This window comes from Eulemur rufifrons, chromosome 9 (genome assembly GCF_041146395.1).
Source record: "Eulemur rufifrons isolate Redbay chromosome 9, OSU_ERuf_1, whole genome shotgun sequence".
NCBI classification, from domain to species: domain Eukaryota; kingdom Metazoa; phylum Chordata; class Mammalia; order Primates; family Lemuridae; genus Eulemur; species Eulemur rufifrons.
This window is the reverse complement of record NC_090991.1, coordinates 46,333,784-46,359,293: the sequence shown is the minus strand read 5'-3', so window position 1 is coordinate 46,359,293 and position 25,510 is coordinate 46,333,784. Positions and strand designations below refer to the sequence as shown.

Here is a 25,510-nt window from a genome sequence, read left to right as displayed (position 1 = left end):
GGCCTGCGCTGCACCCAGCCTCGTGGAGGCTGGAGTCCTTCTCCCCCACCCGCCCCGAGCCACGCATAACCTTGCCGCCGCCTGCCCTCCCAGATGAAATCCCGGATGTCTACATCGTGGAGCGCCTCTTCTCCAGCAGCCTGGTGGTGGTGGTCAGTCACACCAAACCGCGGCAAATGAACGTGTATCACTTCAAGAAAGGCACAGAGATCTGCAATTACAGCTACTCCAGCAACATCTTGTCCATAAGGCTGAACCGGCAAGTAAGTGAGGGAGATCCCTCGGGGTTTCAAGGCTTCTGCTCACGGGGGCTGGAGAAAAAGATGGATGTATTTAAAATCAGCATCAAACGCTAATGAGAATTTTAACGCTCAGGCCTAGGGACTTTGTAAAGAGAGTCTGCCCCATGTGCTTGCTCTAGGGCTTTATCTTCCCTGGTCCTTTGGTTCATGCTTCTAGAATGTTGGCCACTGACTGGCTGGATGCACCTGCTCCCCTGGGGTGCAGCTGGGCACCAGCAGGGATGACTCATCTTGTGACTGAAAACTGTCCCGTGAGCTACAGCCGGGACACCTTAAACCAGAAGATCGCCTCTTCTGGATGTGGCTCTAAACAGTGGCGTTCACTGCAGATGCTGGTAATGTTTCTGAACAAGAGATGCATGAGGACAAAGTGTGGGCCTCGGGGTCAGTAAAATGCCTTCTCCTGCCGTCCCCTCGGGCTTTCCTGGCAGGCCAGCTGTTCAGTCTCACGCTCCCATTCTTTTTCCCAGCTAACCCTTGAAGATTTTTCCTTGTAGTGTTTTCTTTGTTGAAGAAAGGATTATTCTTAAATAAGCAATATAGTCTCTTTAAAAATATAAATTCTTGGCCGGGCGCGGTGGCTCACGCCTGTAATCCTAGCACTCTGGGAGGCCGAGGTGGGAGGATCATTTGAGCTCAGGAGTTCGAGACCAGCCTGAGCAAGAGCGAGACCCCACCTCTACTAAAAAAAATAGAAAGAAATTATATGGACAGCTAAAAATATATATAGAAAAAATTAGCCGGGCATGGTGGTGCATGCCTGTAGTCCCAGCTACTCGGGAGGCTGAGACAGGAGGATCCCTTGAGCTCAGGAGTTTGAGGTTGCTGTGAGCTAGGCTGACGCCACGGCACTCACTCTAGCCTGGGCAACAGAGTGAGACGCTGTCTCAAAAAAAAAATATATATATATAAATTCTTGTTCAGTAAGTATCAGGGTATTAGCAATTAGCAGAGTCCCCCATGAATTCCCGGGTTTTCTAGCCTGTGAGAGCAGAGACCGTGTCAGCGCTGTTCATGGCTGTAAGACCTGGTGAAAAAGACAGTGGTTGGTAGAAAAGTACCCACAAGTATCTGTTTCCTGACTGATTATGAAATGAGTAAATAAACAAAGAGGTTTCTTGCATGACCATGCAGATCTGTCTATTCGATTAATTAATTATTCCCAGGGAAGTGGAGGTTGCTGCATTCATTGAGAACAATGTTTTTTTCAGTCTTTGTATCTAAACTATAAAGCACTAATTAATTTTTTTAGCAGATGAAACAAATAAAGTGCTTTCTTAAGTTTATGAGAAGGAAGAGTTTATTTCTTCTTGTTGATCACCTGTTTTGATGATCTACTGAAGTCCATATAAAGCAGTGTGGTCAGGCTGGGCACAGTGGCTCACACCTGTAATCCCAGCCCTTTGGGAGGCCGAGGCAGGAGGATCACTTGAGGCGAGGAGTTCAAGACCAGCCTGGGCAACATAATGAGACCTTGTCTCAAAAAAAAAAAAGCAGTGTGGTAGAAAATAGCTGGAGAAATAAGGTGGAGATTTTTAAGTGGGGAGAAGTAAGGAAGAAAAGAAACCTGAGTTCTTGGCAAGGGAGGGAAAGGCATTTGAGAGTTTTCAACTTGAAGGCTTTTAAGCAAAATTCTTGACTCAAGTGCTTTCTCTGAAATCTGTTGGTAACACGTTAAGTTTCATTTCAGAACCTTTTTTTTAATCTCTGCATATGGAAATGGCCAGCACACAAAGGTTAAATGTCTTTTTTCGGCACCTATCTTTTTAAGATTATTTAGGCAAATGTTCTATAAAGATCAGAACTCTCAAACAGAATCTATTCTATTTACTTATATAATTTCTCTCTTTCTCTCTGATATTTTCACTGGCAAATGGGACAAGGAAGGATTATTCAAGTGTCCGAGCCCATTAACCTTTAGGTGCCAGCCTCCCCGCCACATAGCACTCATTAACTCTGAGCTCCTCCTCCCCTCCCCCATCCTCTAAAGAACACAGATGCACCTAGAACTCCCAGCAATTCATGGCAAAGGTCCTGGGAACCCACATCTAACAGTTCTCCCTTCCTTTAGCATTTCTGCTCCTAAGAAAATGGTTTGAAACCAGTCTGAAAAGTATTTAGGGCTTGCTTTTCTTAAAACTTGCAGACTTAACTTTGGGTTTAGGCAACTCAACTGCCACGGCCCCTCTGTGCCAGCCAGTGCCCGACAGAGCTGCCCACTCAGAGGGAATGGCAAGGAGGGGCCGGGGCAGCGTGTCCCCTTCTTTGGTAGTCAGCCCTCTACTTCATCAGACCTTCAGACAGCACAGTTGTTTTCTAAAAAAAACAGGAAAAAATTAAAGATTTGTATAAGGAGTTACAAGAATACAGAATCCCTATTTTCTAAGTATAAAGGAAGAACACTTAGGAATTGTCATGTTTCATTTTTAGTTGATTGTTATTTCCCTTGTATTTAAGTGAGGAAATGTATTTTATGGACTAAAGACAATAAACCAGACGTAGACATGCAAACTTTTACAGTCCTTTGACCATCTGCTCCTAGGGGCCCTAGTTATCCAGATGGAAGTCAATTAGATCAAAGCCTCTGAGGCCTAATCATTGGTGCTCAAGGGCAGATGCTATAAATATCTTTTAATTGATAAAAGTAGTTGTTACTTATCAAACCTAGAACAGTAGATGAAAGTCAAAGTGACAGGGAATGAGCTGAGTTGAAGGCAGGGCCATGGTTCTGCTGAAATTGAAAACTGACTGTTAAAAAAGCAGTTAGCAGAGCTGTGTCCACCCCAGACGCGAGCCAAGACGAGGGGCCTCCTGGTTCCCTCCCTTTCTAGTCCTATCTGCAGCCAGCGTGGGGGTGACCTGAAATTCAGCTGAGTGGGCCGCCAAGCAGATGGCGCTGTTGGAGCTGGTGGGAGAAGCGCAGATGAAACGCCATGAGCTAGATGCAGGCGCCGTCCCTGCAAGAGGCACACGCTGGGGCCTCCCTGTCCCGGGGGTTGATGGTGGGGCTTGGAGAGGATACAAGAGGGGATCAGAAACCTCAGAACATAAACTAGCACGGAACAATGTAGTCCAGACCGTGCTATGTTCTGGGAGCAGGCAAAGTGATCACGTAAATCAGAGAATATTTCATAGAGAAACATGTCATCAATTTTGAGACCCTGTTAGAATGTTTTTGCCCCTCAGCACCCAATCTCAGACGTATGACAGAGCCTTAATTAAAATTAAGAAAGGCATTTAAATTTTATTTTTCTGCCTGGTTAAAGTTGATAGTCTCCATCTTTTTGAGCCATGAGGAGTCTTGCTGGGAATGCGACAGAGCCGGCTTTTCCCAAGAGGAGGGCCTGCCTCTTTTTTTGGTGGTATTTTTAGGTACTTTCCCTTCCAACTGATGTTCCTTGGACTAAAAGGAGCTGGCCTGAGATCAGTGGTTCCCAAACCTTGGTGTGCAACATAATCACCTGGGCACTTGTCTGAAGACACCCCCGCCTCCGAGCCAGAATCTCCAGGGGGGTCCGGGGCTGCTCCCTGGGTGGTTCTGGTGTTCATCCAAGTCTGAGAAACCCTAGCCTAGGGGAAGCCGAGTCGGGCGTGTGCAGGGGTGGTAGGCAGCTGCTCAGAGTGTGCTGGAACAAAAACGCCTTCCCTACACCTCCTTACCAGCACTGACATCTGCACTTCTACTGGGCTACGCATTATATTCCTTTAAACACCCAACACATTAGCCCCATGACCTGTGTTCACTTAGCAGAGAGCACAGCCATTGGGAAGAGGCTCCGAACCTGATAAGTTTTCACATGAAGAGGAAGAGAAGGGTCTGATGGCAGTCGGAGGAGGGCACCAGAGAGGGGAGCCCAGGGGGGCACAGGGCGCTGGGTGGGGTGTGAATGTGAGGGCTGAACGCCTTCTGCAGTTCCCTCTACTGGGGCTACAGAGAGCGGCCCCAAAGTGGGCCTGGAGGAGAGTTTGAGTGGAAAGCAGTTAAAATTGGTGATTATTTGAAGAGGGATGAAACCTAAGATTTGGCAATACAGAGAGAGCAAAGAAATCCACATTTGTATAAGACGGAGACCTGTGTTACAAACGTTGAAAGCCAAAATGTCAGATGGGAATAGGAACCAAAGAGATGACTGGAAATTGTCTTAAATGGCAAAGGAAGTCTAATCAGGAAGTGTTCAGGAATCCCTGTTCGAAGGAGAGAGGGAATTTCCAAAAAAAAAAAAAAAAAAAGAAAAGAAAAGAAAAGAAAAAGAAATCTTAATTTCTAAATAAAATTTCTTGAGATCTTGTATTTTATGCTTCCGTTCAGGTGGATAATGATGTGTGTGTGCGCCCACGTGCACACATAAACATAATCTTCAAAATGCATCGTCAGAATTCCTTCTCCTTTAGGCCTAGTATCAAGTTAGGACTCATTTCAAGGAACCAGTTCAGGAGACTGATGATTCTGTGTGTGTGATCACAGAGGCTGCTAGTTTGCCTGGAGGAGTCCATTTACATTCACAACATTAAAGATATGAAGCTGTTGAAGACCCTCCTGGATATTCCTGCAAACCCAACAGGTGAGCTCCAGACACCCTTCAAATCTCATGTCCACGTGCTGCTTTCCCAGGCTGTGTTTCCACCTAAGTTGGAAACAGGAAGCAGTGTTTTTGCTTTCTGAGTCTTCGTGGTGTTTACCCTGAAGCTTTGTTTCAATGGTGGCAGCTTCACATTATGTTAGTCTGTGCGTCCTGCAAGAGGGCTGTGTGGCCTTCACTGCAGCCAGGAGAGACACCCTCCATCGTGTGGCATCCGTGGCAGCAAATGTGTCAAGACATTTAAGGTAGACACATGGGCGAGTTCATGCATCTGATGTTGAAAGGTATGTACCCCTCATTCTTTTCTGTGGTTGTTCAATACAGAGTAGGTATAATAATTAGAAGCAGGTTTTGCCTTGGTGTATCTGTCTGGCCAGGAGAAAGACAATGCAGACCGTAACGAATGTGTTTCATTACATATCAAAGAAATCTCTCTACCTGGGTGACACGTTATGATATTGGACTTTACTAAGTTCTCAGGATGTAATGCTATTAACATTTCTGGTGTTTAAGAATGGGAATAGTTCGAATTTGTGAGATTGAAACAGCAGATGATGAAATTTTATGAATTCACTGAGCTAGAAGTAAATGAGAAAGAATTCCTTCTTGTGTGGTGGGATGGGATGTGATCATACTAGAATAAGTTGTGTATCTAATGATTCAGGTTACTATTTGTAGATTATATTCCAATTTAGTATCATTATATAACTGCTTCCATTTATTGCAGTTTTCTAATTCTTTGATTTTCATTGAATTTCAAGATCTGTGTGGCCCTACCCAAGTCACCTAGACTTTCTCAAGCCTCAGTTTCCTTATCTGCAAAATGGGATGAGACCCATCTCCCAGGATTGGCTGAGATTTAAACAGAGTAACGTTTGTGAAAGTGACTTGCACCAAGCCTGCCATGCAGTACATATTTCCTATGCCTGATTTCCTTCTCTTCATTTCAATATATAAATGGCCATTTGCTGATCATTTCTGTGCTTTAAAATTTCAACCATGACAAAAGGATGTTTTAAAAGGACAAAAGCCATTAAAGCCATTATAAAGCTCTGTGAGATAAGTCTTTAAAGCACGTTCCTCAAAATGGAAGGTGGTAAATGAAGAAACTGTGGGTGTTGTTTTGTTTTAGGCATGAGAGGTTGGAATAATCTGGAAAAGTAGCTGTTGCAGGTGCACCACGTGCTGGCACCATAGCAGGCACTGTCAGGTACAGAGGCGGCAGCCACGCACCAGGAACCCACAGTCTAGCCAGCACGAGTTCCCTAGGTGCTGTAGCCTTGGCAGCCTTTCAGGCCTTGGCGGGGTGCAACCAGTGTTTAGCTGTGGGTACGGACAGTTGAAAGGAAGATGTGCTTTTCTGATAGGACACGACAGGCTCCTGAACCTACACAGGGCTCGGAAGGCACGGCTTGAGCTGGACCTTGACGGCTCTGGGCAGGGTGGACAGCTGCCTTTGGCTCTTAGTGTCTTTGAAGAGAGGGGAGTAGGGGCAGTGAGTGCCGCTTCCTCCCTCGCACCTGGCGAGAACTTGTGCCCCAGAGGACAGGGCTGCTTGGGGACCAAGCACGCTCCCCCTGCAAACAGGGACATTTCTCCCCATTTGTTCTTATTTTTTAGCAAATCTAGTTGTTTTCTTCAGCACAGAAAACTCATTGGTTGTCTCACTTTTTGCGACTTAAACAGAAAGAAAACAGGGTTTAAAAATGCAGGGCCATTTGTGTGCCATGTTAGAGAGAATGTGTCTTGTTTGTAAAGGGAATAACTTTTATCTCAAGAAAAATTAGAAACAATGGAGGCACTTTCTCTGTCTCGGATAAACATCAGAAAAGAATCCAGGGATAGATTGAGCTGCTTCTTCTGAAAGACCAGGGGCAGGTTGACCAAAATGTGTCTAGATCTTTGATGTTCTTTGGAGAGATAGTCCAAGACCTTTACAAATCCTCAAATTTATAATTACCACCCCAACTTCTCCTGAGATCCCTTTTTACTTGAACAAAACAGAGATGACCCTTTTTTGCCCCCCCCCCCCCCCAGTGGCCGTGGAGAGGATTAGCTGAGGTCCTGGCGTCAGAAGGCAAAGGTGAGTCCACTGTCCGCTCGGGGGTCAGCTGGGCTCACTCACCGGCCCCCAGCGGCCCACAGGGCAGCTCACACGAGCCAAAGCTGCGCTTCAGTGGCACGGCTGGTTCCTCGCTCGGGAACCTTCAGAGGTCCCTGAATTGTCAAAACCATGAATATGCAACCGTCAGAGGCCAAGGGTCTCCTTGTGTGTTCTCATTCTCTATTTTCTGAACAACATCAACGAAAATAAGATGGCAACTCTGGCTCAATTTTATAAATCCTTACTGGGTACACTAGGAAGACAGAATCGCTTGTCTGATTGGCTTTGGCACACAAATTCTGAAGGTATTTTGACCTAGCGAACTACAAGTAAATTCAATATACAGAGTTCTGCTGTGGCCTCACATTCGGTATCTCATGCAGCTGTAAATTTCCTTCCTTCTCTCTGTGTTTGTGTCATGCCCATTCCTGTTGTGTCAGAGATTGCAGGCTGTTTCCTTTAAAGAGTTTGGCCAGACAGGGCTCGAAGTTAATTTCCTGCTAGCACAGCAGTCGGTGCGCTGAGCGTTCAAGGGTGGAAATCTCCACGAAAGTCCTGCCAGCTACAGAACTGGGGGCCAGGGGCGTCACGGACCTGACCACCCTTTACGGAACGCTGGGGCAGCGTTCTGTGCCACACAGCCATGTGGATCGTAGAACACAGTCGTGGCTTGTACCCCCCACAAATCCTCTTTCTGCAAATGGTAATACAGGTGGTGTAAAGGGGTCCCTTTTGTGGTAGCATGTAGCATTTGCAGTACAGAGATGATTTCTTTCCTTTCTATTTTTGAAAATTGGAAAGCATATTTTGAGACATTAATCAACTCTCAAAGGGAACTACATCTTATAAATCACTGTTAACTTGCCTAAAGTTTGGCATGTGATACTATAAATATCAAGGTGAGAGTGACTTAGAATCATGGGACTTTCTTCTAATCCCAGCTGATTCCATTGGTTTTTAACTCGATAGATAAGCAGGTACTTCTTTTCCATCTGTAGAAGAATTACAGCCAAACAATTTTGGTGAAATTATAGCTGGCAATGATTTATGAAAATATGTGTCAAATCTAAAAGGAGTCCAAACGCCCCATCAAAACCTCATTCCTATGTAGAAAAAAGACTGGATGAAAATACAGTCAAATGTTGACAGTGTTAAAAAAAAGCCTCTGGGTTTTAGAATCGTGGGTGATTTTTTTTTTTTTTTCTTCTTTCTTTATATTTTCTGGGCTTTGGGAATTTTCTATGCCATTACTTTTATGTTATAAAATAATGTTTTTAAAAGCCCATTTCCTTCCTTGAAAGGGCTTTTTGTGACACCTGTGACAGAAACAGAAGACTAGTAGAATGGCAATAGCTAATGCAAAAAAAAAAGTCTTCCTGCTTGCTTTGGGTGCTTCACAAGGTAGAAAGATACATTCACGGAGCCAGGTGGATTTTTCTGAGACCTGGACCATAGCCAATGGAAGGCAGTCACGGCAGGCATCTCTGGGGACCTTCATGAAGTCTGCGTGGGTAGGCGTGCAGATTCCTTGACTAAATCCCGATGGGTTGGTAAAGGTGCGAGCCCCAAGGCAAAGCTGTCAAATCAGTGGCATGTGTCAGCGCGAGCTGCCGCACCGTTACCCTCTGTCCCTTCCTTGTTAGCATCCAGTGTCGTCTAATTCTATATTAGGTATCCCAGAAAGTTCAATGTTAGCTAAAAAGAAGTTTAAGCCTTTCTTTCTCTCTGGGATATATTTTATATTTTAACACAAAACTCTGAAGGACACCTGGAAGTATTTGTCCAGGGCTCCTGCTCAAAGACCTCTCAGCTCTCTCTGCCACAAAGATGTGCTGGGTATTTTTTCGGAGGGAGGAAGTGAGTAAATGAAAGTTTGGCATCTCGGAATGTCAAGCTGGAAAGACCCCCAGAGCACTGCAGCCCCTTCATTTCACAGCTAGGAAACAGGCCTGAAAGGGCCACAGGTAACTCGGCAAGAGTTACACAGCACACGGCAGACCCGGGTCTTGAACCCATGTCCTCAGCCTGTCTCTGCCAGATAAATATTCCTAAAACACTGCCTTAAACACACACACACACAACCACCTTTATGGAGATATGATTTATGACTGACTTCTTTCACTTTCACTTAACCTAATATTTTCAAGGTTCATCTGTGTTGCAGCATGAATCATCACTTCATTTCTTTGCGTTACCAAGTAGTATTCTATTCTAATGATATATCACAATTTATTTATCCATTCACCAGTTCATAGACATTTAGGTTGTTTCCAGTTTTTGACTTGTGAATAATGCTGCTATGAATTTGTATACAAGTTTTTGTGGGGACATATGTTCTAATTTCTCTCGGGTATGTATGTAGGAGTGTAATTTTTGAGTCATATGAGAACTTTATGTTTAACTTTTGAGGAACTGCCAAAAGCTCCAAAGAACTGCCCCATTTGACATTCCCACCAGCAGTGTCTAGGGTTCCAATTTCTCCATATCCTCACCAACACTTCTTATCTGTCTTTTTTATTATAGCCATCCTAAGGGTGTGCAGTGGTATCTCATTATGGTTTTAACAGTGCTTTTTTAAAACACGTGTGCTCAGAAACCTTCAGCAGTCAACTGCTGCATTTGAAAGTTCTTAACTCTCTAGTTTGGTGCTCAAGTCCTTTTAAGGTTGCCATATTTTATTAACATCTTTTGTGGCAACTACCGCTGTGGAACCCACCATGTGAGCCACCCTGATCTCCTGCTTTCCCTCCCCAGTTTCACAGAGACTAGGACGCCTTCTACCTGCCTAGCTGTTCTTGAAGTTACATTTGAATTACAAAGAACTCAGATGGGATGTGGAATGGAGGTTCCCAGGGTGAAACTGGGAAGGTGTGAGTGGCCTCTTCTAAGGCCAGGGTCAGGAGTGGCCTTGTACAGCCAAGGGGATGGCAGGGATGCCATAACACGCGGTTAGGGGTGCCTGCCAGGGCTTGGCCACCTTCCTCCTGTGATCTGCTTGGCAAGTGATAAGAATACAGCCCCGCTGTGTATGCAGCAAAGCCAGAGCAGGAAATAGGACATAGGTTCCAATTCTAAACGTTTGATTTTTTTTTTTTTTTCTCTGCTCTGTTTCCTCAGCAGATTAGGTGAAGTACATTTCAGCCTGATCTAAAGTTCTTATACTTTTTTAAGAAGCCCTCTTAACATATTAACTTGTAACGAAGATGTCAATCCCTTTTTTATGTAAAAAGATATCTCTCTTGGGTAATCTCAAAGCTCTTCTGGTATTTGGTTCTTGAGAATTCCTTGAATTCACTACTGTCGTGTATACCTCCTTTAATCTAAACCATTGTTGTGAAAATCCTTTTCTTAAATGCTACTGGGAATCCCCACCCCCACCCCCTTGAATCCCCTTGTAAATAAAAATAGCTAAGTTGGTTCAATGGTTTCATGGGCTGTTTACTCTTTCAGAATATTGTGGAAGCATCTTAAATCCAAAACGTCCTCTGTATTTGGTTTGTTTCGATGACTGGGCACACTGGGCACACCATCGTGACTGCAGAGGCAGACCTCAGATGAACTTCCCCCTCTGGAGGTGCCCATTTCCCTTATCAAGGCAGGACATTCGGACCAGAAATGAGCAATTTCTAAATAGGTCCTTTGCTCTTCCTCTTCTCCGACTTGCACTTACTGGCCAACTGTATACATTCACCTGCAAAAATACTAACATGCCCTGACCTTTCACAATAGGAAGATTCATTTCAGTTATGAGTAAATCCTCCCGTAGCCCTAGAGCAGGAAGGAATTGGAAGAGAAGTAGATGTTGTTTCAGAGCCCAGGGGTAAAATGTGAAGATGAGCGTTTTTAATAGTCTAAATCCCCATTGCTTAGCTGTGAATAGGACATGGCCAGTGTTAAATCAGGAGTTCTTCCCCTGTGGATTTACTTTATTGGAGTCCTTTGATCAGGGTAATAATCAACAGAAAGTAAGGTCTACAAAGCCGTTCCTCTGCTCACCAGTAGGTGGCACTGTAGTCGTGCTGTTTTCAGAGGCCGTGCCCAGCCGGCCAGCCTGTCTCCCTTGCACCCTGGCTATTCATGTCCTGTTTCTCCTTTGCCAGGTCTATGCGCCCTCTCTATCAACCATTCCAATTCCTATCTGGCCTATCCTGGAAGCCTGACTACAGGCGAGATTGCGCTTTATGACGGAAACTCCCTGGTGAGTGGACAGCGGTCCCGACTATCCCAGCCTCTGGCCTGGGTTGTGTGCTGGATGGAAGGAGGGAGAGAGGCCCCGTCGCAGGGGGGTGAGGAGCGGAGGCGGAAGCAACAAGGGGGGCTTGTTGTGGCGATCACGGGTGGGCGTGGAAGAGAAGGCAATGACATTCGCCTTGGGCTTGCCGGCGGTCAACATAACCGTGAGGCAGCGCGCCAGGCAAGTCAGACGTCTGCAGCACGATGGAAACCACTTGCCGGCTGGTGGCCGGTTATCTGATCGAATGTGTCACACCTCGCCTTGTGGTGGCCTGAGACCACGTGCAGCTGTGGGAGTCCTGTCTGCTCTGTGCACGCAGGGAGTGCCCATGACAGCATCGCAGAGCATCAGGCACACGGTTGTCCACCTTCCCAGGGGCAGGAAAAGCGATAGAAACAGACGGCCGTTGAAGTCGAATCGTGGTACGCTAGAGAGCGATGCCCGGCTCATCTGCAGACGGTCTGGTGGAAAGGGAGGCAGAGCGAGCCTGGCAAACGAGGAAGAAAGAAGAAAAGAGGAAGGAGAGGGAAAGATAACGCATCTTCCCTCTTCCCTGGCATCAATGTCCGTTTTTCCTCTCCACCAACAGAAACCAGTCTGCACTATTGCTGCCCATGAAGGAACACTGGCTGCCATCACCTTCAATGCCTCGGGCTCCAAACTGGCAAGCGCGTCTGCAAAAGTGAGTGTGCTCCCAGTGCCTCCTCCTGTCCGGGGGCCTGCTGGACGTCTCCCGAGGCGCCCAGAGATCTGATGGCACGAGGCTGGTGACATGAAGACCGACTGGTCTTTGGGGCACTTAGGATTTGTTTCAAAGTGAGAATTTCTGTCCCTTGCATGTTGCGGTGTATTAAGGCATTTGTTAATTCAATAGAACAAAGACCTATGCTACGCAAGAGACAAGACATTTTGCATAAAAACTTGTGGTCTTATCAAAAAAGTGTGCATGCGTATCATCCATAGATACAGATAGATGTGACATTTCATAAACAGAGTACAAACAAAATGCTTTGCTATTTAGCCACAGAGATTGAGCTCTTCTGACCAGAATAATCAGGGAAGGTGATCAAGTTGAATTTTAAATGCCATGAAAAGCAGGTGTATTTAGATAGGCAGAGATTGAATATTCTAGAAAGCCAGCCAGAGCAGTTTGGCAAACACACAGGCACGCGTGCGTGCGCGCGCGCACACACACACACACACACACACGGCCTTGGGCAGGGGTGGGAGGGAAAAGGGAGACAGAGCGTGTTTAAAGCACGTTCCAAGAGTTGCTAATATGGCACACATACAAATAAAAATGCCTCCATGCTTGACACTTTGTGCTTCTTCCTCGGAGACAGATGTTCAAAACCCATAAAACAAACTCTTCTCTAAAGGGATATCTCTGTGTGAAGCCATTAGTGGTTATAAAACAGCCACCCGCTTGCTTTTGCAGGGCACCGTCATCCGGGTGTTCTCTGTACCTGACGGGCAAAAGCTCTATGAGTTCCGGAGAGGGATGAAAAGGTCAGTGTTCAAACCCATTTTAAAGTCCCCCCAGAAGTCCTGCAGGGGCTGCTGGCAGCTATCTGGGGAGAGGACAGAGGGTGGCTCTGTGCCCTCCTCTCACCCAGAGGAAGTGTAACTGGACTTTCCTGGGTAATTGACTTGCAGGTTCCGCTTAGGGCTCAGTCAGACTGAAAGCCGAGATGCTGTTATAACGGGGAGCTCAGCCACCAGAGTCCCTTTTTGATGCGTGCTTGGGCAGCAGCACAAGAGAAATGAGACCGCCAGGGAGTCACAATTCAAAATAATTTCTGATTCCCTTGCATGGAAATAAAGGACAATGTAAAGTGTGATCGTTGAGGATCTTATGGGATGTAGGGTCTGCAGCTGGATCGGGGCGCAGAGCAGCCTGGAAGACTCCCAAGGTGCCAGGGAGGTACGAGTCTTCCCGTCTGCTGATGGAGAGGCAGGGCTGTGCCTGGTCTCTTCTTGCACAAGACGGTGACCCTTTCTGAATCTTTCGGACATTAATTTCTAAATACGAGTAACACAAGGTTGAAGGGATTTTAGATTATGTAGGCTCTTAAGGATGCATTTAATTTTCTGACAGAGCTGATCTTTGAACTGCAAGGCAATAACCCTCATTTCAGGCTCACTGTCCGTGTGTTGCTGTGTTTCCAGGTATGTGACAATCAGCTCTCTCGTGTTCAGTATGGACTCACAGTTCCTCTGCGCCTCGAGCAACACCGAGACCGTGCACATCTTCAAGCTGGAGCAGCTCACCAGTAGGCAAGTATAGCAGCGGGCACCAAACGCCCATCCGGCCGGAGGAGCCAGGGGCCGGCATAAGTCATTTCTTTCTTTTGAATGCCAGGAACTTGGCTTTACTTGTGTCTTCACCACAGTGGTGAGTGTGTGTTAGTAAAACTTCAGTGGCAAGTACAAAATCAGGGGCCACACTTCACATCTTGGCTCTGCCCCTTAGGAGCTGTGAGACCCTGGGGAGATAATTTAATCTTTTTGTATTTCAGTTTCCTCATCTGTACAACCAACATGATAATATATTTGGGCTTGTTTGAGGATTAAATGAATGTGTTGACCTAAAGCATTTAGTACAGTGCCTGGCACATAGTAAGCACTGATAAGAGTGAGCCAGTGTAGCCCTAGATTCAGTGATATTAATATATTTATTATTGCTATTAGCAGCATCACCGAGTGCTTGGCAAACGGCCCCATGGGGATGTGTATTAAAGCCCACGTTAGATCGTAGCCAGTGGTGTGCATATTGGGTTCCTGTGGCCGCCGCCGTAACAAATCACTGCTTAATGGCTTCGAACAGCGCACATTTGTTATTCCGCAGTTCTGTAGGTCAGAAGCCCAGAGTGGCACGGCTGGGCCCTCTGCTCAGGGTCCCACAGGGCTGAAAGGGAGGCGTCAGCCGACTGCATTCTCTTCCAGAGATCGGAGTCCTCTTCCACCTCACTCCTGCTACCGGCCTCTATCATGTATGTGTGTCAGTATGGTGCGGTGCCCAGCCTCTATCATGTATGTGCTAGTGTGTGTTAGTATGATGCAGTGCCAGCCTCTATCATGTATGTGTGTTAGTATGATGCGGTGCCCGGCCTCTATCATGTATGTGTGTCAGTATGATGCGGTGCCTGGCCTCTATCATGTATGTGCTAGTGTGTGTTAGTATGATGCAGTGCCGGCCTGTATCATGTATGTGTGTCAGTATGATGCGGTGCCTGGCCTCTATCATGTATGTGCTAGTGTGTGTTAGTATGATGCAGTGCCGGCCTGTATCATGTATGTGTGTCAGTATGATGCGGTGCCTGGCCTCTATCATGTATGTGCTAGTGTGTGTTAGTATGATGCAGTGCCGGCCTGTATCATGTATGTGTGTCAGTATGATGCGGTGCCTGGCCTCAATCATGTATGTGCTAGTGTGTGTCAGTATGATGCAGTGCCGGCCTCTATCATGTATGTGTGTCAGTATGATGCGGTGCCTGGCCTATCATGTATGTGCTAGTGTGTATTAGTATGATGCAGTGCCGGCCTCTATCATGTATGTCAGTATGATGCAGTGCCCGGCCTCTGTCCCTCGCTCTTCTGAAACTCCATCCAAAGGCACCAGCGGCCAGGCCAGCACATGCAGCGGGTTTTCCGTGCTGCTGCTGCCTGTCCTGCAGGCCAGCGCAGTGCGTGTGAGGCACCCGTCCTCTGGCAGCCTCGTCCCCCCGCTGGTGTTGAGACGCCGGGATGTGCTCCCTCTCTCCTCACAACCCTCTGACACAGCTGCATAGGTGTGTCCCGAAGCTCATTGTTTGCCCCGAAGTTCTCCTTACTCTGCATACGTTCCCCAGAGATCGTATCTCCTTTCTAGATCTATCACTTCTCAGATGGTTTCTAAAACTTAAGCCCTGATCTCCTCCGGAGCTTTAACACGCCATCTGTCCTAGTAGGTGTGAGCGCGGGAGGGTGCAGAACTGTTCCGATACCTTCCACCCCAGGTTCCGCAGCTGACGGATCTCAAACCGCTGCCGCGCTCCTGTCTCCATCCGGGTTTGTTACTGGGGCGTAAGATACATTTCCCGCTGCAGGCTCCTGTGCTGAGAGTGGCCACAGGTGACCAGGAGCAGAATCTCTGCTCCACGTCATTCTGGGATCTCCCCTCAGCCCGTCCGTGGGGGTCACTGTGTCCTGGACGATAAGGCCACGTTGGCCTCTTCCGCCCTGTTTCGCCGGTCACTGGCCTTACCCCGTCTTCCACTTCTCTTGCTGGTCCACGTCGTCACTCTCACATTTGACCTCTTTCCAGTCTCTTTTTACCAATCCATCTGCTGTCTTCTCGCCAGATTCATCTGGAAATGCTCCTTTGAATGTGACACCTCTCCCCAGAGTGTCCCCGTTGTCCTTGGGAATAAAATTCCCAGCTCCTCCCCTCCCTTCCCCATCCTGGGCCCTGGTGAGACCTGCTGCAGAGCCCCATGGCCACCCCCGCCCCCGCCAGAACCTCCCCAGTGCCCCCAGCCCGAGACACCTTCTTACAAACAGCATGACCTCTGCACGGAGCCTCTTTAGTTCTCCCATCAACCCTGTGCAGAAGGCTCCTGTGACGATCCCTGTTTTCCAAATGAGGAAACGTGGAAACTGAGAGGTTAAGGAGCCTCCTCATCTGCCTCTCCTTCCTCTGTGGTCCTAGAGGACCTGCCTGTGGATTTATGTGGCGCCGTACATTAACTGCTCGTGGGGTTTTGTTTTTTTTTTTATGTATCCATTCCATGTCTCCACCCGGAATGCAGCTCTGGGTGTTATACCACTTTGTAAATCCCAACCCAGAGCACAGGGCTCTAGGACAGTCAGTACTGGGAGGTCTCGTGCTACCTCAGATCACAGAATCATAGTAGTACAGTGTCATTTCAGATGAGAATGTCAAGGCCCAGAGAGGTCTGTCCACAGACCGCCGAGCCTGCTGGGGACGCAGTGGGGAGTAAGTGCAGAGCTCTGGGCGGCAGTGTCAGTTTCCCCCCAGGACCTGATCCCACTCGCCCCTCATCAGCAGGTGCTCCTGGGAACATGTGTGGCAGCCCTGGTCCTCCATGCGCTGCCTGCTGCCCAAGCACGGAGTTGGGGGTGTCTCTCCCCAACAGAGCATTCACCCCCTTTGTCTGGCAGAGGCCTGAGGATGAAGTTCCATGACTGCAGGGTCCTTTTGAATTACCTTCATCTTTATGAATGCTGGGTACCCAGGTGGCTCCGGAGTGTAATCAGACACCGCTCGAAGTGTCTCTCCCGGAGGTTTGCTTCCCACTCAGTCTGGCTCTGGGGGCCTTCACCTTGAGATCTGTCTGTTCTTCCGTGAGCCCAGCACAGACCTTGGCTTATTTTACAGAGTCCAGGTATGGAGTCGGTCTCATTCTCTGCCCTAGCCCTATTTCGGAAATCTAGCAATCAGACTGATCATCAGATACAGCCTTTTTAATGCAGGAAAGCAGTAGCATTGGGAACCTTTTAACGGCTTCACAATGGCTTTTCTGAAGGACAAACAAGCCCCTGATGCTCTTTTGTTATTGCCAGAATAATATGTCCTGAATTGTTCTCGGTGGGCAGAACATTGTGCAAAGGCACAGACTCTCCCTGCCGCCATGAGTACAGCTAATGACGTTTGGGTGTGTAGGTTATTGGGGAGATGCCGGCGCCCGCGGCTCAGTCCCCTCTTCGCCTATGCCTCACTCCCCTAGTCGACCAGAAGAGCCTTCGACCTGGAGTGGCTACATGGGAAAGATGTTCATGGCTGCCACCAACTACCTCCCGGCCCAAGTGTCAGACATGATGAATCAGGACAGGGCTTTTGCCACCGGACGCTTGAACTTCTCTGGACAGAGGAACATCTGCACCCTCTCAACGTACGTACAGCGCCACCCACCCTAAACAAGCCCATGCTTTTATAAATGTCCTTTTCCAAAGCATAAAGTTCCCAAACGTGAAAAGAAAAAAAGAAAGAAAAGACAGTCAAAAAGAAAAGGTGAGCAGACTCAAACCCCTACTTTTCCTATCTGATTTCAATATGGATTCTCAGGGGGCAGCTGGAAGCCTGCCCTCCAAGCCAGAGCATGGGAATCTTAACCTTCTAGTTGCAACAGTATTGAAAACAATTCCTATTTTTATGTAATTACATAAAAAGCCTCTAGGCCTATTGTCTAGGCTCGGATACCTATGGGGCTGACTAATGTTTTATCTAAGAAATTTAAAGGAGTGTATTAAAAAGTTGAATATTTTTAAAAAGCCATAAAACTAACCAGCAAAGACAGTGAGCCAATTACACACTTTGCTTTTAACAGTGGCAGAGAAAGGTTAGAGACGTTTGTTACTTACAGCCTGCATTCCGTGTAGGTGAGCCGATGTGTTTGCTGGCAGTCACGTTGCACAGGGTAATGGTCTCTGCACACCTTGTTTCCCCTCATCCCCACGATTATGTTCCAAGTCACGAAATAATCCTGAAAGTCGATCGTGAGGTCAGAATGCAAAGGAATGTCCAGGGGCCCAGACGGATCAGTGAGTGGGCTAAGGGTTTGCAGATGGCAGAAGTCGGTGACAACGAGGGCGAGGGAGGCCTTGTCATTTGAAGCTAGTCTGTTACCCATCTTCGTTGTAACCGTGGTTCATGTTTTACCTGGCCCTTAGGATCCAGAAACTGCCAAGGCTGCTAGTTGCATCCTCTGATGGACACCTCTACATCTACAATTTGGACCCTCAGGATGGCGGAGAGTGTGTCTTAATCAAGACCCACAGGTGAAGATACTAGTTCTCAAAGGACAGCCTTTCAAGAGCCGGTTGTATAGAGTTGTCACTTCACCAAGAACAATGACAAGCTTCAGCGCTCTGGCTCCGGCAGTCTCGGTGGCAAACCTCTAGTGGGCACCTGCTGTGCGTTGGGCAGGTGCTCTCGGCATGCGGTATTCTTCCAGGAAAGTGCCAGGGTGAATAGTAACACGCAGAATGGAACGTATCCCCCTCGGCCTGTTCTCCTAGCACAGCCCCTGGGACATAGCGGGTGTCCAAGAGCGCCCCCTGCGTTGCACTGAAAACTTCTCGTGACTTCCATGACCAAGTGCAGGCTGATTTCTCTTCCTGCTGTGAACAGGGCACCACGAGCTGCCACCGCCCCCTGCCCACGGCCACTCTCCTAGTTAGCACGTCTTAGTGTCCTCGCCTGAGCCTGCCAGGAAGAGCAGAGGACCAATCATTGTCTATTAAATATAAGAGAAAGGGTCATTTTGAAGTTGTGTGACTGATCCCTGGCAGTTTAAGGTCCCTGCAGTTCACACGGACCTAGCAGTGTACTGGTAGGTCTGCAATTTAAACTCAGGTAGTGGAGCATCAGCTTCCCCGTGCTTTTCCTTTGGAAGGTGTTCTAGATATGTCACGATTTAGTTCTTCTTTTTTTTTTTTCACCCCCTCTTCATTGCTGCAAGTAGCTTGCTTGGCTCAGGAGCAACAGAAGAGAATAAAGAAAATGACCTCAGACCTCCGTTACCTCAGTCTTACGCAGCAACTGTAGCCAGACCAAGCGCCTCTTCGGCCTCCACGGTGCCAGGTGAGTGGACGTGAGGGCCGACGGCGGAGCATCCCCAGTGGCCACCGTCTGGGGTGGAGCGCTCTCCTTGGGTTTGTTCTTTCCTCACGGGTGAGGCCAGGGTAATCGTTTTCACCTTGGGCCCCTAAGCCTGGCAGGTGTAGCACAAGAGGGTCATTTTCCTAATTAGTACCACTAACCCTTGCTCTTGAGGGATTCCAAAGAGGTGGAAAATTTCGGGCAGCTGGGTGGCAGGGTGGGGGAGACCAGCCGTCTGTCCCTCGGAGGCTGGGAGCGTGAGCTCGAGGATTTTGAGTCTCTCCAGCTGGAAGGCGGAGACACCTCCACAGTTTGCTTTGTCTCTCCCTCCCCTCAGATCCCGTGCCTGGGTGGGTCACGGCGTAAGAACAGACCCTGTTGCTTGTTTCATCTCTCGTTCTTGGTTTCCAGGTTATTCTGAGGACGGCGGGGCGCTGCGAGGAGAGGTTATTCCTGAGCATGAGTTTGCGACGGGACCAGTGTGTCTTGATGATGAGAATGAATTTCCCCCTGTGAGCATTAGGAATCCGTAAAAGAGTGGCTCAGTCTGTGTGCTTAGACGGAAACCTTCACCTCCTACAAGAGGCGAAGGCACTTTTTCCCCTGTTTTCTAGTCCATAACAACTAATCCTCTTCTCTAACATTCCGAGAGAGCCGTAGGGTGTTATCGTACCGTGCGCTGCACATCCTACAGGCTTAGCCCTCAGGGGTCCAGCTCAACCCCAGCAGCACTAGAGTAACCGAATACTAATCCCGGGAGTCTCGGTGGCCTCACTTCATTCAGAGGCCTGGAATCCTTTACTTCGCTTCTGTAGCTCTGACTTTGCTGCTGGTAAGGTAGGAACTTACGCCTGTGTCAAACTCTTATTTTCCTAAGGCTCCGCGGGATGCTGTCGCAGAACGCTGGCTGCCTTGTGCTGGAGGGGGTGACTTGGCAGGGCTGGGCTGCTGCGCGGTGCAGGCGAGCTCCACCGAGCCTCCCCCTCAGCTGCAGGGACTCGTTAACAAACAGCCACGTGGGGGGCGTGAGCCGCTCTGCGCGAGCTCACCCGGGCACCTCAGCTGGGCTCCCCAGCACCCTGCTCCAGCTGCTGTGGCAGAGGGAGCCCCGGGGCTGGCTACATGCTAGGCTTGGCTTCCTCCGGCCTCTGCACCCAGAGAAAAGACTCCCTCCCTGGGGGGCTGCCGGGGCCTCCTTAGCTTCTGATTCTCCAAGCTTCCACTTGGAGCAATGTATTGACCCCTGCTGTGAGCATCACTTACAGAACATCCCACATAGTCCACCTGAAATCATTTAGAGACGGAAGCAGTGTTTAGGCCAAGACGTGGAGCGTCAACTCCTCGAGCCAGAGACGAGTGGCCATCTGGGTACGGAGCAGTGCCCATGAGGCCCCGGTATGGAATGTCTCCTCCTGATGGTTATTTTGTGTCAGTAGAGATTCCATTTGTAAAAGGATGGAGCGCAGGTCTGGCTTCTCCCCCCCCCCACAGATCCAAGGAACAATCTAGAAGCATATTTGGCTTAAAAAGCAAAGCTATCATGGGGCTCTTTGTTCCCGGCTGGGGGGCAGCGTTGTGTTTTCCCACGTCGGTTCTGTGGGTCACAGCTTGAGATGCGCATTTCTGGCTTTTAATAGGCAGGTTGCCAACAACATTGCCAACAAGTGGAGTTTATGTTTTAGTGGTGAAGAGCAATGGTTCTTAAAAATACTAATTATAACCTTAAAAACGTCTGTTGGCTGCGGCCTACCTATAAACCAGTTGTTCTGCCTTTGGGTCCTTGTGGCCCCAACTAGCCCTAAAGGGAGTTTTTCTGGCTCCCCGAAAGTTGGTGGTTATTTACCTGAAGTTGCATCCTCCAGGAACCAGAGCTCTCCAGGTCAGACGCGGTAGGAGCACGTGTGACCCTCCTGCTCTGTCAAGGTGTAGAGAGTTCACACACTCATTGGGTTCCATTTCTGTGATTTTGGTAGAAGTCTGTGATGGCTACAAAAGTTTATTAGATTATGAGTTATAATCAGAGTAATCCTTGCAAACCTCTTATATTTACAGAGTTGGAGTAATTTGGATACTGGCATTTAGGAGGTAGTCGCTTGCCAAAGAAAATCTGTATAAAATAATAGGTACCTTGTGTAGACCATTTGTTTGGGGTAAAAAAAAAAAAAATGGAGATGGTTAATTTAAGAACCAGTGAGAAAACATGTCATGAGACCTGTTTGCCTATACAATTCCAGGAAGCTGGGCACGAGCCAGTCGTCCTGTCTACCCCTTAAGGACCAAATGAGTGACAGTGGGTTTAAATTGCATCAGGACTTTGTATTTATACATAAGAAATGCTTCCTGCCAGTGAGAGTGTGGGTCGTTTAACAAGGTCCTTAGAATGGTTGTTAGACCCCAGCGAGTGGTGGGCAGTCGTGTGTGCAGGGCCGGCGCTAGGCATCTTGGTGGCCACCAAACCCCAGCCCACCCTGGAGCCCGCAGGCAGATGGTGGGGAGGGGCAGTGCCCCCCCCTGAGGTGCTGCCTCGGTGGCAGGCGGCCTTCTCCATCTCACCACACCAGGACCAGAGCGTGAGCGCTACTGGACGCCCTCTCAACATGGCCCATCCCAGCCGTGCGCATCTTGGCGGAAATGTTCAACTAGGGATGCTAGACAACCTCCTCTCTCTGCTTTTATCCTGAATTGTCATGCCTATTGCAAATATCTGTCCAGAATTCACATTCCTTAAAAATTGCTGGGATCACAAAAGGATCTCGGAATCTTAGTTTGGTTAAAATCACTTCTCCTGTAGCTGCGAACACAGGCTTGCTTGAGTAGCCTGCGTCAAGGGCTCTCCGGGCCTTTGCCTTAAGAAGAGCATCACTAGTGATGTTTTAAAAATATATACTGACACTTCCCTGCGTGTGATCACTCTTACCTCCTTGGGATTTACTTTGCACCAAGAACAAGGACAGAACAGGGAATCGATCGTTTCTGGTAACTTAGAAAGCTGCAGCATTCGGGAGAATGAACAGCTTGGTTTTTTTTTTTTTTTTTCAGTAACAAGCCAACCTTTTTACAAGCCTGCGTATTTCTCGAGACCAGCCTTAATCTTGTGAGCAAGAGTAAGGGGATCGGGATCCGGGGTATATATTGCCTTTCTAGTGGTGAGTTAGCAGTCTGTGTTTACAAGTAAGATGAGCCTTTTTAAAAAATACACATATACATATAAATATGTACACATACACATTTTATATAGTATTTTCTGAAACTGTGCCATGCTCGTCTACACCTAAATAAGAAGGGTGGATCTTCTTCGGCCACGGGCAAGGGTCAGTGTGAGGTCAGACAGAAAAGCCACGCAGCGCTGACCCTGCGTGGGCACAGACCTGTTGATAATGCAGCCTGCCTGCCAGCCTCTTCCCGGGAAGAGTAAGGCCGTTCTGTTTTGATTTTGGTAGATAATCTTGTGCCGTGGAAGTCAGAAGGGCAAAACGAAGCAGACATGATGAGAAGCACACCTCAGAAATCAGGACATCCCCTATCAGGTGGTTTTGGAGAAAACAAGGAAGGTGGAAGAATGGAGTGCAATTGTGTGAGCAGAAAGGGGGGCAGGAGTCCCAGGTGCTGCGCTGCTTAAACCACAGGACGTGCTAACTCCTCACCACGCCCCCCTCGCCCTGGTTGCCAGTGGGCACGGGAGACATTGTACACACGTATGCTATTTAAAATATGTTCAAACCATAGTGTAAATGCTAACTAACCATATTGGTATATAACCGGAATTTTATATTGAAAGGGCATCCTTTTTAAATATATGCTGTGTAAAAATGTACTTTATAGGAAAACCTCTTTGAATTGTATTTGTTGTATATTACATATATAGAGAAAGGGACTATTTTAGCCAGGCAAAGTATCTTTTGCAGTGATTGGAATAAATCATGTATTACTTCTGAGTCCCATTTAGGACACTAATGATAAAATTATGGCAATGCATTTTTGAGGTTTCTAAAATTTATTTCTTTGAGGTTTCAGGGGGCAGAAAGAACTCAATATTTTTAAAATACAGCCATACGACCCTTAAAAGGAGGGGAAAGGGACAGGGCCGTGGACTTAGCCATGGCCTTTTCTGCTCTGAGACCTGGAAACATGTTACTTTGTCCAGTCTAGATCCATGCTACCCAAGTCATCATTTGCTAGGAATCAGGCCCCATCCAGACCTGCTACGTCCAAATCTGCATTTTCACAAGATCCCAGGTGATTTGTATGCATGTTACAGATGGAGAAGCTCTGCCCCAGATACTGGTTGGAGTGAGTCTACGGTAAAATGACCAGAGAAACTGGGGACATAAAAAAGGAAACTAAAATGTATTGAGTATCTGCTCTGTATCAGGTAACGTACCAGGCATTTTCATGTATTGCCTTATTTAACCCTCGAAAATCAACTTGCAAGTTAGGTTAAATAATTGCCCAAGTTCAAAAGCTGGGGCTCGAACCTGTGCCTGACTCCAAAGCCCACGTACTTCCCATGACGGCACAGTCCCTGCCCAGAGCCAGCTCAGCTCAGCTGTCCTCTCAAGCCGGCATGGAGGACAGGACAGTATGCAGGCGTGGTCTGCAAGGCGGGGGCTACAAAACTAAATTCTGAGACTTATTTTTAAAGTGTATGTTTGTAAAGAGGGTAACACTGAGGTCTAGGAATGAACTCGCCCATCTCATTTGCAAATATTCCTCCTTATGGACAAACTGTTCTGTTACTCGATCTGGCAGCGGCAGGCAATTCGGTAGAGATTACAGCAGGGAGCTACTGAAGGATCCTGAGTGTAATCTGCTCTGGAGATGTTGTCGCTGGCAATGTCTTGAAGGACATCTGCAAGAACCTCTCTGACCTTGGGCAACACGGCCTGGTACTCAGCACCATCTCTCTCTAGAGGCAAACCTTCTGCAGCATCGTCCTCTAGATTGAACATCAGGGGAAGCTCGTGATGCTGCTCAGGCCCGATGCTCCCATCACATGCTTTGGCTCCACCTAGAGAGAGAAGGACAACAAATGCCTCGTTAAGACCCAGCTTGGGCCCTATATCGTAAAGAGGAGAGCTGCGAGTGAGTATAATTCCGACATACCAGCTATTCAGACATCCGAATGCCTGCTCTCCCTGTCAAAGAGTTACCTTGAGGATCTATTTGTTCCTTCCAGTGATGATCCTGTTATCCGGAATGATTTGGAACTTCTCCTTGGACTTGCCTTCAGAGCCAGTAGAACACTCATTCAAATATCTTTAATCTCTGCCCTTTAGGAGTAAATTAGATTTTTTTGAAAATTGATTTCTCAATTATCAATTGATGAACTAGGTGGGAAGTCAAGGTGAGTAGTTCCACTCTGGGTTGGAGATGAGAATCTTGTAGGGATTAGAACCTGGCTATTAAGGCATCCCAAAGAGAAAGGACAAGAGTATTTGGAGTGATAGCAGCATCCTTGGCTCTTAATGATTCAGAAAACTTTTTTTTTTTTTTTCCCTTTCTATACAAAAAGTAGTTAAGATATCTAACGAAAATAAATACAATATAATTGAATAAACAAAGGGAACTAAGGCAAAGAACAGCTTTCAGAAATACAGAAGTTCCTGAACACCTACTCTGCTTCTCAGCTTATTATACCCAAACAGTAATAAGACAGAAGCTTATCAATTGCTCAGGAGAAATAGAGCTTTTCTGGCACTGAGGTCTGAGAGAAATTCTACCAGTGGCTCCTCTTACAGGGGACCTATCTGATGGAATGCTCAATGGCATTTTTATGAAAAACGCAACTGTGTGATTAGGATGGCCCAGCTGATGACTTCTTGTCACACCCTTCATTACAAGATGAGAGCATAATGCCAAAATGCAATTCAGCAAAAGGAAATCTACAGGAGCTAAAGCTATCCTACCTAAGGATTCAGCTTTCTGGTCCAATCTGGCCAAAAATAAAATTTGAAATACTGAGAAAAATGATTAGCTTTCATAGCCGTTAGGCAACTCTCTATTAATGGTTTTCCTCCTGTGACTGAGATTCAGGTTGTTCAGCAGAGATTTACAGTCATTGTCTTTGCTGGAGTTGGGAGTAGAGTTTGGCTGTTCTCCATTGTCAGTAAAGGGCGGTGACATGAGCTGCGACAATCAGCCATGCAAAAGTTGGGACTGACTCCTCTTAAGAAAATTAAAGAATTCCACTTAAGGGAATAGTGGAGTAGTTTGTATAGAACTAACCCTCCTCTAGATAGCAATTATAAATTCTAGGTAACATATTTAAAAAAATACAATGGAAGACCCTAGTAAGTAGCCAAGACAGGCAGAAACCGGAAGGGATTTGACCTTTGAAAGAATGAAGCCACCGTATTGGGCTGGATCTGTGTTTACAAGTTTTTCCCCTGGAGACACTCCCCAGTCTGTGCAGCGTGGAGCAGCTAGAACTCGGGAAGAAAGCTGAGGTCTCTTTGGCTTGAGGTGCCAGGGGACTGAGTGCAGGGCTGCCACGACAGATGAAAATTGATGGAGAAAACCCTGGGAAGGAGAGACCCACAGAGGGGAAGCCTCAAAATCCGGAGTATAAGCTCCTTTCAAAGCCTTGGCTGGCCCCCGAACTGCGCACGCACAGGGGAGAGAGTCTAACCGCAGCTAGAAGGCCAAAGTAGCTCAGCAGGCATTTCTGCTACTACCTACTGCAGGGAA

The 25,510-nt window shown here is 47.5% G+C and overlaps 2 protein-coding genes across 5 annotated transcripts in view; one reads left to right on the top strand and one right to left on the bottom strand.

The window, feature by feature from the left end:
• Positions 1-22,825, top strand: part of WIPI1 (WD repeat domain, phosphoinositide interacting 1) — a 28,412-nt gene extending 5,587 nt beyond the window's left edge. Inside the window, exons 3-13 of one of the 2 annotated variants that reach the window (XM_069482799.1) lie at positions 94-263; positions 4,768-4,864; positions 11,087-11,184; positions 11,810-11,902; positions 12,659-12,729; positions 13,390-13,497; positions 16,950-17,114; positions 17,893-18,000; positions 18,687-18,805; positions 19,235-19,335; positions 22,264-22,825. In XM_069482799.1, the coding sequence (XP_069338900.1) occupies positions 94-263; positions 4,768-4,864; positions 11,087-11,184; positions 11,810-11,902; positions 12,659-12,729; positions 13,390-13,497; positions 16,950-17,114; positions 17,893-18,000; positions 18,687-18,805; positions 19,235-19,335; positions 22,264-22,311 (1,178 nt within the window). In that variant the 3' untranslated portion in view covers positions 22,312-22,825. The remainder of the gene's footprint in view (positions 1-93; positions 264-4,767; positions 4,865-11,086; positions 11,185-11,809; positions 11,903-12,658; positions 12,730-13,389; positions 13,498-16,949; positions 17,115-17,892; positions 18,001-18,686; positions 18,806-19,234; positions 19,336-22,263) is intronic. The other variant, XM_069482800.1, reaches the window with a different exon arrangement.
• A 5-nt stretch (positions 22,826-22,830) lies between these two features.
• The window catches only part of ARSG (arylsulfatase G), a 118,667-nt gene continuing 115,987 nt past the window's right edge, over positions 22,831-25,510 (bottom strand). For all 3 annotated transcript variants that reach the window (XM_069482797.1, XM_069482795.1, XM_069482796.1), the window contains exon 12: positions 22,831-23,831. In XM_069482797.1, the coding sequence (XP_069338898.1) occupies positions 23,557-23,831 (275 nt within the window). In that variant the 3' untranslated portion in view covers positions 22,831-23,556. The remainder of the gene's footprint in view (positions 23,832-25,510) is intronic.